The sequence below is a fragment of the Acomys minous genome (assembly GCF_964271855.1).
Source record: "Acomys minous genome assembly, chromosome: 6".
Taxonomy (NCBI): Eukaryota; Metazoa; Chordata; class Mammalia; order Rodentia; family Muridae; genus Acomys; species Acomys minous.
The window spans coordinates 109,773,696-109,790,498 of NC_140487.1; the positions used below are offsets into that span (position 1 = coordinate 109,773,696).

The window sequence follows — 16,803 nt, forward strand, 5'->3', positions numbered from 1 at the left end:
GCCCCATATAAACAAATGGAATTTTAAAAAAGCAGCACTGGTGGGGTGGTGGTGGCCCACACCTTTAATCCCAGTACTTTGAAGGCAGTGGCAAATGGATCTTTATGAGTTTGAGGCTGGCCTAGTTGGCAGAGAAAGTTCCAGGACAGTCAGGTCTAAAACTGAGACTCTGTCGAAAACCAACCAAACAAACCAAAACAACAACAAAAAAAGAAGTACTGCTGTAACTGATTTTTGTACAAGTAGCCTAAAGCTAAATTAGTCCTCCACGAACATTTTTGGAGAAAGCAGAAACCCAAGATTTTAAAGACCTTCCCCAATAGTGACCAATTTTATCCTAAAGAATTATTATTATTTAAAGATGTATGTATGTATGTGATATACATATACATATATACACATATACATATAATAGTGTTTTGCCTGCATGTACCCTGGACGTCTGAAGAGGGCACCACACTTCATTATAGAGGTTGTGAGCCACCATGCGGTTGCTGGGAATTGAATTCAGGACCTTTGGAAGAGCAGCCAGTGCACTGAGGCAACCTCTATGCCCTCATCCTAAGGAATTCTAAGAGCACCGACAAACTCACAAGCCAGTTGCAAGAAAGAAATTGTTCTCTACATTTCAGTAGACTGAAAAGAAACCAGACTGGGTGGAGATCAGTTTACCATAGGCATTTAAACCTCCTGCCACGTGCCATGTGTTACGACAGCCAGGACTGGTTTCCCAGAGAGCTGGCCGCACAAGAGAACCTGGGTTAGTGACGGACTGTACGACCCTCCCTGACTGGAGGAGCTTGGTAGAAATGAGGCAGAAAAGCAGAGTCCCAGCTCTAGACTGGCCTGGGTGAGACGCTGATGAAGAGTCTCACCTAACTGTTTCTCTTGGTTCTGGGAAACAGACCAGAAATAGACCAGACTACATGGTTTAGAGCCATCAGCTCACCCTCTCCTCCTGCTTCTTCCCCTCCTCTGAATGCTTCTGTAGTGTCACTTTGAGAGACTCCCTGATGAGCTGAATTTCAACTTCTGAAGCGGAGAGTTTCTTTTCGAGCTCCATCTTTTCTTTGCTCAAGGCTTCTGTCTTCTGTGCAAACTGTGCCCGTAAGAAAGTGTTCTCTCGCTGCAACTCCTGCAAACAACATTGACCCTGTAACTGGCTCCCAGTCATTAGCTACACATTTCCCATCACACTGTAGGTTGAGCATCATCCTTCTCTAATGGTTTCTTCAGGCAGGGCTTCTTCTCTAGGACCAAGAGAGTCCGTATCATGTGTTACTGGAATTTGTTAAGTTTTGGAATCTTACTCATTGGCCCATTGAATCAGAAATGCTAGGGACAGATCCTAGTCATCTGTGCTATGGTAAGCCCTCCAAGTGACTCTTATGTGCGCTCAACTTTGAGAACCACCATTTTAACAGCAATACTGGAGGCTGGAGAGATGTTTTAGTGGTTAAGAGCACTGGCTACTCTTGCAGAGGACTACAATTCAGTTCCCACCACCCAAATGGCAGCTCACAACTGTCTGGTTCTAGGTTCAGAAGTCCCATTCTGACCTCCATGAGCACCAGGCAAACATGGTACACAGTCATTCATACAGGCAGTCAAAATACCCATGCAGATGAAATAGAAATTAAAAAAAAAAAAAAACTTTTTTTTTTTTTTGTTTTTTCCGAGATAGTTTTTTACTGTGTAACCTGGGCTATCCTGAGCTCACTTTGTAGACCAGGCTGGCCTCGAACTCGCAGCGATCCACCTGCCTCTCCCTCTAGGGTGATGTGATTAAAAGCGTGAGCCACCACACCTGGAGCTAAAAATAAAATTAAATCAGGCCGGGCGTGGTGGCGCACGCCTTTAATCCCAGCACTCGGGAGGCAGAGGCAGGCGGATCGCTGTGAGTTCGAGGCCAGCCTGGTCTACAAAGCGAGTCTAGGACAGCCAAGGCTACACAAAGAAACCTTGTCTCAAAAAAAAAACCAAAAAAAAAACCAAAAAAAAAAAAAAAATTAAATCAAAACAAAGTCCACAGCAGCGTAATTTAAGTTTATGAAACAGATTTCTTCTCAACCGTAATGGACAGTGACGTCAGTGAGACAATGTTTTTAGCTGTTCCTAGGTACAAACAATGACCCTGAGAACAGCTCTGCATCCCCACTGCCTCTGACACTCCTTACTTAGCCAGGCTGGCAGACCTAAGAGAGCAAGGCCGTGGCAGTGCACACCTTTGGCAGGCAGAGGCAGGCAGATGTCTACATTCAGGACCAGCCTTCTCTACCGTTGAGTTCCACAATACCCAGGGCTACAAAGTAACCATGTCTGGGAAAAACCCAAAAGAAAAACAAACAAATGAATAAAAGCCCTGTAAGAATAAGGCTGTAGATATGGCTCAGCAGGTTAAGAGGACCTAGGTTTGATTCTAGCACCCACATGACAGCTTACAACCATCTGTAACTAGTTTAACTAGTTCAGCTATTTCTCGTGCCCTCTTCTGGCCTCCACAGACACACAGGGGCTGGAGAGAAGGCACACTGGTTTAGATTACTTGTTGCTTTTGCACACCCACTCCTGTCTTCCTCAGGCACCAGGCATGAATGTTGCTGCACATACAAACATGCAGGCAACACATTCATACACATAAATATTTTAAAAAATATTCTAGCTGCTATTTATTTATTTACTTATTTTTGGTTTTCAGACAGGGTTTCTCTGGGTAGCTTTGGCTGTTCTGGGCTCACTTTGTAGACCAGGCTGGCCTCGAACTCACAGTGATCCCATCTGCTTCTGTCTTCCTGAGATTAAAGCCACCACACCTGGCTGCCATTTATTAATGATAATTTCTGCATACATTGGTATTTTGCCTGCATGTATATCTGTGTTAGGATGTCAGAGTCACTGTACCTGGAGTTACAGACAGTTGTGAGCCACCATGTGGGGGCTGGGAATTGAACCAGACCCCTGAGCCATCTCTCCAATCCCCCACATAAATATTTTTAAAACCCCACTCATACACACAAACAAACAAACATACAAAACACATGGCCTTCTAAGACTACTACTGAATGCTAGGACCTTCCTATCCACAATGCCCTGCCTTCCTCTCCTTCCAGCACCTTCTGATACCAAAACATCTGGACTCTCACTTGGTTTCCCCTGAAGTCCCCAACTTCACAAGAGTTCAACATAGCTTAAGATGTTTATTCTTTAAAGGCAGAACACCTTTGTCCTTTGATTCCTTGTGTATTTCCTGGGTATCTAAGCACAGGAAAATACTAAATCATAGTAAGAAGAACGCTGTCCTGGGGGCTATTTTTACCTGTAGCCTCAACAAGCAGACATCCCCAAAGGGTGCAGGGCGGCCCAAAAGAGCACTGTGGACTTGTAGTTCACTCTCTCGGACTTTCTGCTCCAGCTGAGAGATATGTTTCCTCTGTCTGCAAAAGCCAAGAGAGTCAGATTTGAGATCCGGATATTAACTCCTTTACAGTATGAGCCATTTTCCTTAGATAGAAAGCTAACAGTCCTTAGATCTTGATTCTAGACATCACATTTTGGAAAGCAGCTATATATACAACACCACTATACCACTAACATATGCAACATATGCTCAACATTGTATTTCACTGAAAGGTAGGATTAAATGAGAAAAGGGTTGAAGGAAAAAAAAGAAGGAAAGATTAGCTGTAATGAACCAGTCAGCCCCTGTAAGCCCTCCTTCCACAGAGCCCCTGAAGGAGACTGGCCTACCACGTTAGTAAGAGTGAGAGCAAGCCACACATCAAGCAGACTCTACCTTGAGGCAAGGCATGGGCTTAAACAAGGGGGTACAGTGGGGGACACCCATACTCTGCCATCTTACTTGTCAATGAGAAGCTCCTTTTCCTTCAGGAGATGCTCATTACTGTTCAAGATGCTGATCCACTGTGCTGGCTCTAAGGTGGGCAGCAGAGGCGCAAAGGCAGCAGGGTGGTGACAGATGGCTCCATTCTGAAGCTGGAAGACAAACAGGCCAGGGAGGTTTGCGCTTCATCCCAGGTAACGGCCAACACCTGAGCAGTACTCAGGATTGAACGTCAAGGTCTAGTCTGGCTCAGCCTGATAAAGTCAGTTTTTAAAATAATTTTAGCTCTGATGCATGACTGGAAAGAACTTGCCAGGGAGATGTCTGCCAACGAAACTGGGCTCAGAAAGTCTCTAGTTTCTAAGGTCAGTTATTAAATCAGGAGCTCACAGGTCAGGGAAGAAGAATACACCCGGCTTCCTTCTCACTCTTCAGCAGCACAGGGGAGGGCGGGGACACTAACAACACAAACACAAAAGTTTAAAGAGACTCCCCATTTCCCATTCTGCTGTTTTCTTGAGGCAGGGTCTAGCACCATCATATCCAACTTCAAATGTTGATTATTATGACTGTGCGCGCGCGCATGTGTGTGTGAGAACCTATGTGGATGTCAAGGGCACAACTGTGTGCTTGTTCTCTCTTCCACCTTTATGGTCTAGTTAGTTCTGGAGACGGGACCCTTGCTCTGGATTGTACAGCAGTGCCTTCACCTGGGCCCTCAAAAATGGTCTTAAGGGCTGGGTGTGGTGACCATTAATCCCAGCACTGGGGAGGCAGAGGCAGCTGACTCTCTGTGAGTTCAAGAACAGCCTGGTCTATACAGGAAGCTTCAGGACAACCAGGACTACATAGAGAGACCCTGTCTCAAAAAAAGCAAAAACGGGCTGGAGAAATGGCTCAGAGGTTAGGAGCACTGACTGTTCTTCCAGAGGTCTTGAGTTCAATTCCCAGCAACCACATGGTGGCTCACAACCATCTATAATGGGATCTGATGCCCTCTTCTGGTGTGCAGGTGTACACGTGGGCAGAACAATGTAGTCATAATAATAAATATATTAAAAAAAAAAAAAAAGCAAAAACAAAACCCAAAAAGGACAATCTTTAATCCTTAGTCCTGCCACTTAACCCATTTTGGGACCCTGAGCAGATTTATTCTACAGGTCTGTTAATTTCTACCACTAGCTCATCAAGTGCTATGAGAATTAAATACAATTCTGTATGCTAGTATCCTAACTTTTTGAACTTTCCCTCATAACTCTCTATTTTGGAGAGAATTATCAGAATTATAAATTATCAGAATTTATCAGACACCAACAGGTATTTTTGTGTGAGTTTTGGTTTTGGTTTTTCCAGACACGGTTTCTCTGTGTAGCTTTAGCTGTCCTAGACTTCCTACGTAGACCAGGCTGGCCTCTGCCTCTCCAAGTGCTGGGATTAAAGGTGTGCACCACCATGCCCAGCCCAGCAACAGGTTTAATAGCCAATAACTCCATTTTCTGTCTACAAATGTCATCTTTACTCATAAATTTTTTTCTTTAGAGTTAGAACTTGTCAAGGCCAAGGTAGGCTGGAGAGACGGCTCTACAATTAAGGTTCTCCAGAGGCCCTAAGCTCAGGTCTTCACAGCTCTTTTAACTCCAGCTCCCAGAGATGCAACGCCCTCTTCTGGCCTTCTCAGTCACTGCACTCATCATATGTACAAACGCACACTATGCTTACACACAGCCGGGTTACACAGAGAAACCCTGACTCAAAAAAACCAAGTCGAGCATGGTGGCGCACGCCTGTAATCCCAGCACTCGGGAGGCAGAGGCAGGTGGATCGCTGTGAATTCAAGCCCAGCCTAGTCTACAAAGTGAATCCAGGACAGCCAGAGATACACACAGAGAAACCCTGTCTTGAAAAACCAAAAACCAACCAACCAATCAATCAAACAAAAGCCCTAAAACTTAGAAGTTAGGCAGTTTAAGGAGGAACATAACATGCAAAATCCAAGAAATGGTTTTCTACCTGCATTTGCTCCATCTGTAAACGAATCAATTCCAACTGCTGTCGACAGGTACTGAGTTCACAGGACTGTTCTCCAGGATGCCAAGGGTCAGGATTTGGTTGCCACACCTGAGAGGATAGTGACTTGGAAAGCCCAGGCGCCGGCTGAAGTCCCAAAGGGAGTACCCCAGTGCTGCTAGCATGTGGGCCATTCCGCTCAAACACTGCACCACTGCCTGGGGCCTTCTTGGATTCTGGCAATACTTTGTAGACATCCTTATTTGTATCAGATCTTGGGTTGGGAAAGTGGGCTCGGGAATGGGGATCTGAATAGAATGTCTCTACCATGGCTGGCTGGTTAAGGGTGGACTCCATGCTAGGAATATCAAACTTCCTCATGTCTCCTTCTCGTTCATGGCCCACTGCTGGAAACCAGGCCTGCTGAACCCCGTTTTCTCCAGCAGCACTTGGGAGATACATGAAGTCTCTTGATAGGCCCGGAGAACGCTTCACTGCACCGAAGTCTCCATTTCTTGTCATCCCCACACCTTCAGCCAACCCTGGCAAGGGGAGTTTAGAGGAAGGCGGCCCAGAGGGAGTAGAATTTGGTTTGGCAGGAGAGGCCCCCAAAGTAGAAGGCATCACATGGGCTGTTGGAATGGTTATGTGGCTTTTGATTGGCTGGAAAGAAGGGCTGCCGCCTGAGCTGCAAAAATCTGTGGAGAGAAGATCTTCCTTGAGTCAGAATTAAAGCAGCAAGCTTTCTCATCTGGTTGCTACGTTAGATGTTCTCTTCCTGAGAGAAAGAGCAGGTAGGAGTTGAAGTGGTGGCCTGTGCCTATAATCCTAGCATTTGGGAAATTAAAGCAAATAATTATCCTGAGTGTGAGGCCAGCATGGGCTACACTGACAGTTCTGGGCCAGCTATGCTACACAGTAAAACCCTTGGCCCTAAAAAAGATGAGAATCAAGCAAGAAGACACAACAACTTGAGAACCTACATTCCAGTATCCCAAAGCTACTATTCAAAAGATATGCCAACAATGGCTTCCCTTTACCTTATATTATGTCCTTTGTATTTCAATAAAAAGTCTTGGTGGTCCCTAAGCAAAGCTGAAAACTAAACCTAAAAAAATCACTTACTTTAAGAGAGATGGATTAGGTCCCACTCTTCTGGAAGCTGGACAAATCTAAATTATAATCTAATCTAATAAAAATAATATTCTCTCCAGGGAGTGCCAAAGCCCTCTGACCTCCAAAAGCTCTTCAGTGCAAGTGAACAATTCCAAACTACCCGAAGCTGGGAGAGACGGATGGTGCTGCTGAGGATCCAGGCAGGAGCACGCATCTGCGTCAGGGCTGCTATCTCCCACGCCCCAGAGCGACTGCCTGCACATTTGACGATATTCTTAGTAACTCTCGGGTTTCACCCTAGCACACTGAGCACGCTCAAGTGAGTAAACGCAGAAATCTGCTGTGTATTTTGTTGTCCACTTGCCCACTCGTCTGTACTAAGCTTTTGTTCAGACTAGACTTATATTTATTCAAGGCCCACCAGGGCTAACTGCTAGTTGAAAGCTGGCCTTAACTATTTAATAGTGACATCCTATCTCAAAACAAAAAACAACAAACACATCCAAAACAAATTATCCCTTGTAATTTATGTGAAATATCCAACTTCCTATATTCAGGTTATCCTGGTGGCATAGAAAAGATTATACTAAAAACAAAAACAAGAAAAAAACGAAACAAAAAAACAAATAAATAAACAAAAAGCTTCAGGCAAACTAAGCAGCATGGAGGACACGGGGCAGGCCAGGTGTGATGGCACGTGTCTTTAATCCCAAAGCTGGGGGCAGAAGCAATCAGATCTCTCTGAGTTCGAGGTCAGCCTCAGAACAGCCAGGGCTTGTTGTGCAGAGAAATCCTTTCTCAAAAAACCAAAAAAGAATGGGGAAAAAAAAAAAAAAGGATAAAAGGAGGAAGAAGGAGGGAGGAAGAGAGAGAGTGAGTGTGAGTTGTATAGTGGAAGTTTTGGTTCTTTGTAAACTCAGTTATGTTATGTAAATATGTTTTTGCTTTAATATGGGATTCAGCTTGGACTTTAGTGTGCCCACAGATGACAACTGCCTCCTTCGGGGTGTGGCCTTTGCAAGCTGGTAACAGCCCTCCTCTTGGGTATGAAGAGGGGTGGGGTCTAGGACTCTAAGGAGAGAGAAAGTGTGGCATGTGGTGGTGGTGTATGACGTGTAGCAGTTTGGAGAAACCAGAGATGGACGGTGTGGCAGCTTGGAGATAGACAGAAACATTTCCACGCAGCATCTCTAAGGAGACTGCTTGCTGCATTTGCTGTTGACAGAGATTGGTATTGCCCCAAAGAAGCCCACTGACCCTAAACAGCTGGGCAAAGTAAAGGGGCCTGTGTCCTCCCTCTTCACTAACCTCCTTCCTAACACCCAGGGTTAAGAGGTTGGTGGAAGGGAGGTAGAGGCTTCAATATCACAAATAAAATAGAAGCTGGGTGTGGTGTAATCCAGGCTTGTAATCCGGGCACTCAATGGCAGAGGCAGGCGGATCATTGTGAGTTCCAAGACAGCCTGGTCTACAAAGAAAAGTCCAGGACAGCCAAGGCTACATAGAAAGACTCTGTCTCAAAAAAACTAAAAAACAAGTAAAATAGAGTTTAAAAACACGTGGCAGCAAGAGAGAGACACCAAGACTTTAGCAAGCAAAAACTACACAAAACTGTTGTGTTTGGCTGGCACTGGAGGTTAAACTCAGGGAAAACGCCACAGCTCCAATACAAATTAAAGTGATTTTAACATCCTAGTTCTTTAAATTTTTTGAAACAATGTCATATAGCTGTGTCTGCCTGTGTGATGGGGGTGGGAGGGGGTGTGTGAGGAGGTGGGGGGATGGGGGGAGGGAGAGAGGGAGAGAGGAAGAGAACTAGATGGTGGGCACCACAACTCAGGTGGTCACGCATGGTGGTCAAGTACTGAGCCTGTTTCTTTCCTTGTTTTACTGAAACATGGTCTACAAAGTAACCCAGGCTAACTTCAAACTTAATTTAAAAAAAAAAATTACATTTGTGCCAGGCGTGGTGGCACACGTCTTTAATCCCAGCACTCAGGAGGCAGAGGCAGGTGGCTCTCTGTGGGTTCAAGGCCAGGATGGTCTACAAAGGGAGTCCAGGATAGCCCGGGCTACACAGAGAAACCCTGTCTCGAAAAACAAACAAAAAATACAATTATATTTGTAAAAAGTAAGAGAACTGTGTATGTGTGTACATGTGCTCACACACACCACAGTGCACCTGTAGGAGGTTAGAGGACAGACAACTGATGGGAGCTGGTTTTCTCCTTCCACTGTAAGTTCATAGAACTCTCTCAGGCTTGGTGGCAAGCACCTCCACTGCTCAATCAATCATCTAGCCTGCCTCAAAATGGAGCCTTCTGACAGCTGGGATCATAGGCTTGCACTGCTACACAAAACCCCATTAAAAAAATAACAAGGGGGCTGGAGAGATGGCTCAGCGGTTAAGAGCACCGACTGCTCTTCCAGAGGTCATGAGTTCAATTCCCAGCAACCACATGGTGGCTCACAACCAGCTATAATGTGATCTGATATGCATTGTATACATAATAAATAAATAAATCTTAAAAAAAAAACACCCCAAATAACTAATATAAATTCCCATACCCTACAATTCATGCAATTGAAATGGTCTACAGAGTTGTGTAACTACCACTTCAAGCTCTGTTTTATTATTCCAAAAGAAACCTCTTATCCTTTAGCAGTCAACTCTCCACTACCCTCAACTTCCCTAGCATTAAAAAACCACTAATGTGCAGCTGAGTGTGGTGGCACAAGCCTATAATCCCAGCACTTGGCTGTCCTGCACTCACTTTGTAGACCAGGCTGGCCTCAAACTCACAGAGATCCACCTGCCTCTGCCTCCCAAGTGTTGGAATATAGGAGTGTGGATGGTTTTTATTACTAGCTTTGTTTAATGTTTCTACAGTTGATCTAATTCAAACCATACAAGTACTTCATTTGCTTTATTCTAAGGTTTTATAAGGATAAACATTTTTTAGTCATCTATTCATTAGCTGCAAATGTGTTTCTACTTTTTGCTTATTATGAATAAAACTGCTACGAACACTCATGTACATGTTTTCATTTCTCTTGTGTATATACCTAAAAGTGTAATTATTAACTTAAACTTTCATCTGCAAGGGGATATAGCCCAGTTAGTAGAACACCTGTCTAGCGTGCATGAAGCCGGGTTTGATTCCAGGCACAGTGGCCCAAGCCTGGAAGGGAATCAGAAGTTTTGAGGCTAAGCTAGAACACACCAGACCCTGTTTCAGAGAAGGAAAAAAATATAAATTTAATCCTTCTAGAAATTGGTAGATTATTTTTCCAAAACAACTACAATGTTTTTATGTTCCTAGCAGATACGTATAAACATTCCAATTTTTCTACATTTTCAGTGACAAACACAAAGTATTTTTTTATTTTTTGAAACAGGGTCTTACTATGTTGCCCAAGCTAGCCTTCAACTACTGTGCTACCATTCCTGCTTTATCTTATATATATACAAATACAGATAAAAATATTGTATATATTTTTACACAAGAAACCTTGTCTCGAAAAACAAAAAATGAAATAAAATTTTAAAAGGGTTATTTTATTTTATTCATGTATTTTATCTGAATGTATATGCAAGTGCACGTGATTCTTTGTAAAATATATATATGTGTGTATATATATATATATAAAATAATTTATTCATTTATATTTTATGTGCATCGGTGTTTGCCTGCCTGTATGTCTGTGGATGTCAGATCTTCATGTTACAGACAGTTGTGAGCTGCCATTTGGGTGCTAGGAATTGAATCCAGGTCTCTGGAAGAGCAGTTAGTGTTCTTTACCACAGAACCATCTCTCCTGCCCTGTTTTTTTTTTTTTTTGTTTGTTTGTTTTTAATTACACTGGCCATAGGTGGCACACACCTATAATACAAGCACTTGGGGGATGAATGCAGGAAGATCAGGTTTTTTCTTTCTTTTTAAAAAAGGTTTTTATTTATTTAATGTATGAGAGTACTTTATCTGCAGAAGAGGACATCAGATCACATTATAGATGTGATATTGAGCCACTATGTGGTTGCTGAGAATCGAACTCAGGACCTCTGGAAGAGCAGGTGGCACACTTAACCACTGAGCCATGTCTCCAGCCCAAGATCAGGTTATTTCTGAATACACAGCAAGTTCAAAGACAGCCTGGTCCGGCTGGGCCGTGGTGGCACACACCTTTAATGCCAGCACTCGGGAGGCAGAGGTAGGTGGATCGCTGTGAGTTCGAGGCCAGCCTGGTCTACAAAGTGAGTCCAGGACAGCCAAGGCTACACAGAGAAACCCTGTTTCAAATAATCAAAAGAAGAAAAAAAAAAGAAAAAGAAAAAAAGACAGCCTTGTCTTTGCAAGACAGTATCTCTAAAACCAAAAGATAATACACACTTTTTTAAAAGGCTTATTCAGAAAAGTGCCCGCCGTGTCCATGGGGAAAGGCTGAAGGTCCCACGCTCCAGCCCGAGGCTGCGGGTGCCATGACGTGAACATGTTGGTGTCGTTGGTCCGCGCCACCATGCGGGCCGTAAGCAAAAGGATGCAGCAGCCCACAGGGGCGGCGCTCACGCTGACCCCCTCAGCTGTGAGCAAGATAAAGCAGCTTCTTAAAGACAAGCAGAGCATGTGGGTCTGAAAGTTGGAGTGCGAACCAAGGGCTGTAACGGCCTATCTTATAGCCTGGAGTATACAAACACAAAAGGAGATTATGATGAAGAAGTTATTCAAGATGGAGTCAGAGTGTTCATTGAAAAGAAAGCACAGCTAACACTTTTAGGAACAGAAATGGGCTATGTGGAGGACAAACTATCCAGTCAGTTTGTTTTCAATAACCTTAACATCAAGAAACATGTGGCTGTGGTGAGAGCTTTAACATTTGAAACCTCAGGACTCCAAGCTCCAGGAGAGCCGGGATCTGCCTTGGAGCTTACTGAAGAAATCATGTGACTGTCACATGCTCAGAATTTATAATGTGTGGCTGCCTCATGGGAAAAATAAAGTGATGCATTTGGAAATTAAAAAAAAAGAAAAAAGAAAAAAGAAAAGGCTTATTCAGCCGGGCGTGATGGCACACACTTTTAACCCCAACACTTGGGAGGCAGAGGCAGGCGGATCTCTGTGAGTTCAAGGCCAGCCTGGTCTACAAAGCCAGGCCAGGACAGCCAGAGCGCTTATCTACAGCCCTTTATTTTTTATTACAAGCTGGCCACAGTGACACAGAGAAACCTTGTCTCGAAAAAAACAACAAAACAAAACCAACAATAATAATAATCTCAAGACTACTTATGGTTATTCAGATTCCATGACTGAATAGCCTTAACTTATGATCATTCTGCAAATGTCAACTGAACACGGCAGCACATGTTGACAATCATGTCACAAGTCCAACCTTACCGTCTGCAATGTCTGAGCATGATGTCCCAATGGCTGTGTCCCCACTGTCAGCTATACTTGAGCAGCGGCTGAAGCGGCTCCGAAAGGCCTCTGAGATAACCGGTGTCTGCCACTCAGTCCCCAGAGAACTGCCTTTTTGAGTCACACTGGAACCTGTAAGAGGCATTTTTCACTTTAGTATGAACAGTTGATGAAACTCAATTTAGCACCTTTTTGGGGGGTGAAGTCAGTAAATTTTTATTTAGGAGATTTCATGTGTAATTCCTTCACTATCTATCCACATTGCTGAGGCTCAAGATTTCCAAAGACAGCCTCCTTTCAAAGAATTGGTGCTTAATCCAGTTGTGCCATTAGCCCTGGATGCCAAGAGCATGGAGCAATGAGCTAAGCAGCTGGAGCTTCTTAGGTACTGCATTCTACCTCAGTTATATGTACCTGTATATAACACACCTTATTACAGCAACACAGAGAGAGTTCAAATAGAGCCACGCTCTAAGCATGCACTATCCTAAGAATCTGCAATGTAGTTCTTAAAAACCTTGTCAGCAATACAATGTTTCCTACAGGTTGACAGATAACAAAGGAGTACATGAAAAATCTGGGGGGTAGGGGGTGGGGTTAATGGTTATGTCCACAGCAAATGAGAAACTATACTCTAAAAGTCTGGCAATAGCTTTTAAAAAGTAATTTAAACCTGTAAGACAGCAGCAACCACACCTTTCTCATTCCCAGGCCCAGTTCAGCTACTATGAGCTACTTGATTTACTTTTGTTGATCAGTTTATTTTATTTTGTTGCTGTTTGTTTTGCTTTTTTGAGACAGGGTCTCACTATGACGCCCTGGTTAGCCAGGCACTTGCTATGCAAGTCAACTAGGCTGGCCTCAAACTCAGGGAGATCAGTCTGTCTCTGCTTCCTAAATTCTGGGATTAAAGGCATGCTCTGATTTCTTGAGATACAGTTCAAACTCACGGCAATCCACTTATCTCAGCCTCCTGAGTATTGTGATTACATGTGTGTCCCATCAGGCTCAGCTTGAGATTGTTATTTTTAATTGAAATAACATGAGACATAGTGGGCATGGTGGCACACACCTTTAATCCCAGCACTCAGGAGACAGAGGCAGGCAGTGAGTTCAAAGCCAGCCTGGTCTACAAAGCCAGTCCAGGACAGCCAAAGCTACACAGAAAAGCCCTGTCTTGAAAAATTAAAAAAGAGAGAGAGATGAGAATGTTAATAGATAAAACTAAAGCCGGGCATGATGGCACAGGCCTGTAATCCCAGCACTCAGGAGGCAGAGGAAGGTAGATCTCTGTGAGTTTGAGGCCAGCCTGGTCTACAAAGTGAGTCCAGAACAGCCAGGGCTATTACATAGAGAAACCCTGCCTTGAAAAACAAAAACGAAAACAAAAAAGACAGAACTGAGACCTACCAAGAAGCCTGGCATAGTGGCACACACCTGTCACCTTGGACTTGGAAGGCAGAAATACAACGACAGCCACACTTACAGCTATTTCCAGACCAGGCAAAGCTACAGTCATCTTTAGGGTGTTAGCTGCAGAAGAGCGTGATGGTTGCGTGTCCAGCTCCAGTACCCACACACTTCCTTCACAGGGGTGCACTGTGTGAGGGTGTGTCTCTGTACATTCAAGTACCCACACACTTCCTTCACAGGGGTGCACTGTGTGAGGGCGTGTCTCTGTACATTCAGTAGTTAATTCTGTACTGGCAGAGAGCAGAGAGCTATGACCCATCACTGGTCTCGTATTTTATAAATGTTTGTTCCTTCTTCACCTGCCTAAAGCAATCTAGAATTGTATCTGACGTGCTTTAGTAAAGAGCTGACGGCCAATGGCTGGGCAAAAGGGGAAGGCAGATCTTTCTGGTAGAATGAGGGACTTTGGAGGAAGGAATCAGTCTCAGAGAGTCAACATCAAGACGCTGAGGACATGAACAGGAGCAGGGATGTAAACAACTAGCCACATGGTGGATCGTGAGCTACAATAGTCGGGATGAGTTAGATGAGCTAGCTAAGAGTCTGCCCAGTGTGGCATTAGCTTTTAAATATTAGTAAGTCTCCATGTCTTTATTTAAACTACAGGTGGGTCCAAAAAGTCCAGTTATAGCTGTTAGCATTCTGAGCAAAACTATCCTTCACTATATAGCCTAAGTGGGCTACACATCATAGAATGATTTAATCCCCTGGTCTCCACAGACTAAATACCAGTAGCAACCCTCCTTCAGTCATAATGATGTGTGAATTATCCTTCATGTCCCAAGGGCGCACACAGAAGCAGGCATTTCAGTTCCTGATTGAAAACTATTGCTAGCCTGAACCAAGGTACCCTCAACAGGTGAACACAGATAAAATTAGCAAGTTTAAGGAGCGCTGCGTATAATGGTGCATAGCTTTAGTCCTAGCAGACATAAGTGTGTCTCTTTGAGTTCAAGATTAACCAGGGCTACATATCCAGTTCCAGTCTAGCCTGTGTTACATAGTGAGATACTGTCAGAAAAGAAAGGAAGGAAGGAAGGAAGGAAGGAAGGAAGGAAGGAAGGAGGAAAAGGGTTATCCTGAGGACAAAGAAACCATGTACGGGGCTGAAGAGATGCCTCTGCAATCAGAGCACCGAGATTTGACTCTCAGCAGCTACATCTCAGCTCACAGCCATCTGTAACTCCAGTGCCCTCTTCTGACCTCTGAGGTCACCCACCAGGCTTGTACTTGGTACACAGACATACCTTCAGGCAGAATACTCACACACATAAAATCTTTTTTTTTTTTGGTTTTTTGAGACAGGGTCTCTCTGTGTAGCCTTGGCTGTTCACCGGGCGGGGACATGATGGTGCACGCCTTTAATCCCAGCACTCGGGAGGCAGAGGCAGATGGATCTCTGTGAATTCGAGGCCAACTTGGTCTACAAAGTGAGTCCAGGACAGCCAAGGCTACACAGAGAGACCCTGTCTCAAAAACAAACAAAACAAAAAATAAATAAATTGTTCAACAAGGTTAGGTAAAGAGGTTTTTGCTAGTGGATCTAACGTAGAAAGTCTAAGGGAAAAAGAGATTGTTTAGCAAAGTAAGGTAAAAATGTTTTTGCTGGGGCTGGAGAGATGGCTCAGAGGTTAAGAGCACTGTTTGTTCTTCCAAAGGTCCCGAGTTCAATTCCCAGCAACCACATGGTGGCTCATGACCATCTGTAATGAGATCTGGCGGACAGGCACACATGCAGGCAGAATACTGTATAAATAATAAATACATTTTTAAAAAGTGTTTTTGCTGTTGGCCCCAATGCAGGAAATCTTAGGGGACAGGTGAAGTTAGGAGAAAGCACACTCTTATTAGTAAAGCTTGGCAAAGCAAGAACAATGGCCCATAGCAGCATTGGCAGACGTGACTCTTTCGAGCTGGGCTGGTGCCTATGATGAGAATTGATTTCCTTATTCTATTTTTCTACCCTCAGCTTCCTGATATGATTTAATAAAACATATTAATGAGTGGATGAACACCTTTAGGACTTAAAAGTAGAAATGGCTATTTTTATATAGTTCAGATTTGTGATTTTTTAGAAAGATCTTTATAAGATTACTTCTTAAAATAATTGATTCCTTCTTTGTAACTGCAAGTTGCAGCCTGCCAGTAAAGAAACGCTGGCTGAGAAATTACCTTGCTTGCTTATACTGTTAATATGTAATAAGTTGCTTATGTACAAATGTATGTGGGTTCTTAGAAATAACTTGCTATTCATGTTTGTTTCTCACCCATAAAACATTTGATCATGTAAAGGTATTGGGGAACATGATTTCTTATGTATATCCATTGTAATTTATTTATAGAGAGAATGTAAATACATTGTGATTTTTGTACTGCTTGAAAGATTTTTGGTGGGTATATAAACTGTGAGAATAATGAGAAGGATAAGAATAAGGATAAGGATTTAAAAAAATAATATAAAAAAAGCAGCTTGTTGAAACCTACCTGCTGGAGGCTGGCTGTCTTTGTTGTCTAATGTAAGTGTGTGTGCATGGTTCTTTTCTCTCCTTCTTTCCCACCATCAGTGGAAGCTATTGCCCGTAACTATCAGTTCCGGCCTGGAGGCTGCCCTCAGAGAAAGTCTGCAGGCTCACCAGCCAGGCAGCCACAGGATTCACGTCCCACCTCAGTTTTCCCCAGTTGATGTCAAAACTGGACTTTGATAAATAAATGTAAAAAATTAAAGAAAACACCAAATAAGGGGGAAAAAAAACCCCAAGACTCATAGGATTTGGCTTCAAAGCTTGTTTATGTACTAGTAGGTCCACACACGGCACGGAGATGGCTCAGTGTGAAGAGCACATACTGCTCTCTGAGTATCTAAGTTCAGTTCCCAGCACCTACTTTGGGTGGCTCACAACAACCTGACTTCAGCTCTAGGGTGCCCTAGCCTGGTACTTCTATCCTTGTACA

General features: G+C 43.7%; 1 protein-coding gene and 1 pseudogene across 3 annotated transcripts in view; one reads left to right on the forward strand and one right to left on the reverse strand.

Moving 5' to 3' along the window:
* Nucleotides 1-16,803, reverse strand: part of CEP85 (centrosomal protein 85) — a 47,926-nt gene that overhangs the window by 14,475 nt on the left and 16,648 nt on the right. For both annotated transcript variants that reach the window (XM_084785250.1, XM_084785249.1), the window contains 5 exons: nt 12,358-12,510; nt 5,852-6,546; nt 3,860-3,993; nt 3,317-3,434; nt 950-1,135 (listed from right to left, as the gene is read on the reverse strand). In XM_084785250.1, coding sequence (XP_084641376.1) covers nt 950-1,135; nt 3,317-3,434; nt 3,860-3,993; nt 5,852-6,546; nt 12,358-12,510 — 1,286 coding nt within the window. The remainder of the gene's footprint in view (nt 1-949; nt 1,136-3,316; nt 3,435-3,859; nt 3,994-5,851; nt 6,547-12,357; nt 12,511-16,803) is intronic.
* LOC311599023 (iron-sulfur cluster assembly 1 homolog, mitochondrial-like) lies at nt 11,391-12,079 on the forward strand (annotated as a pseudogene). The gene has a single exon. The product of its transcript is annotated as an iron-sulfur cluster assembly 1 homolog, mitochondrial-like (transcript).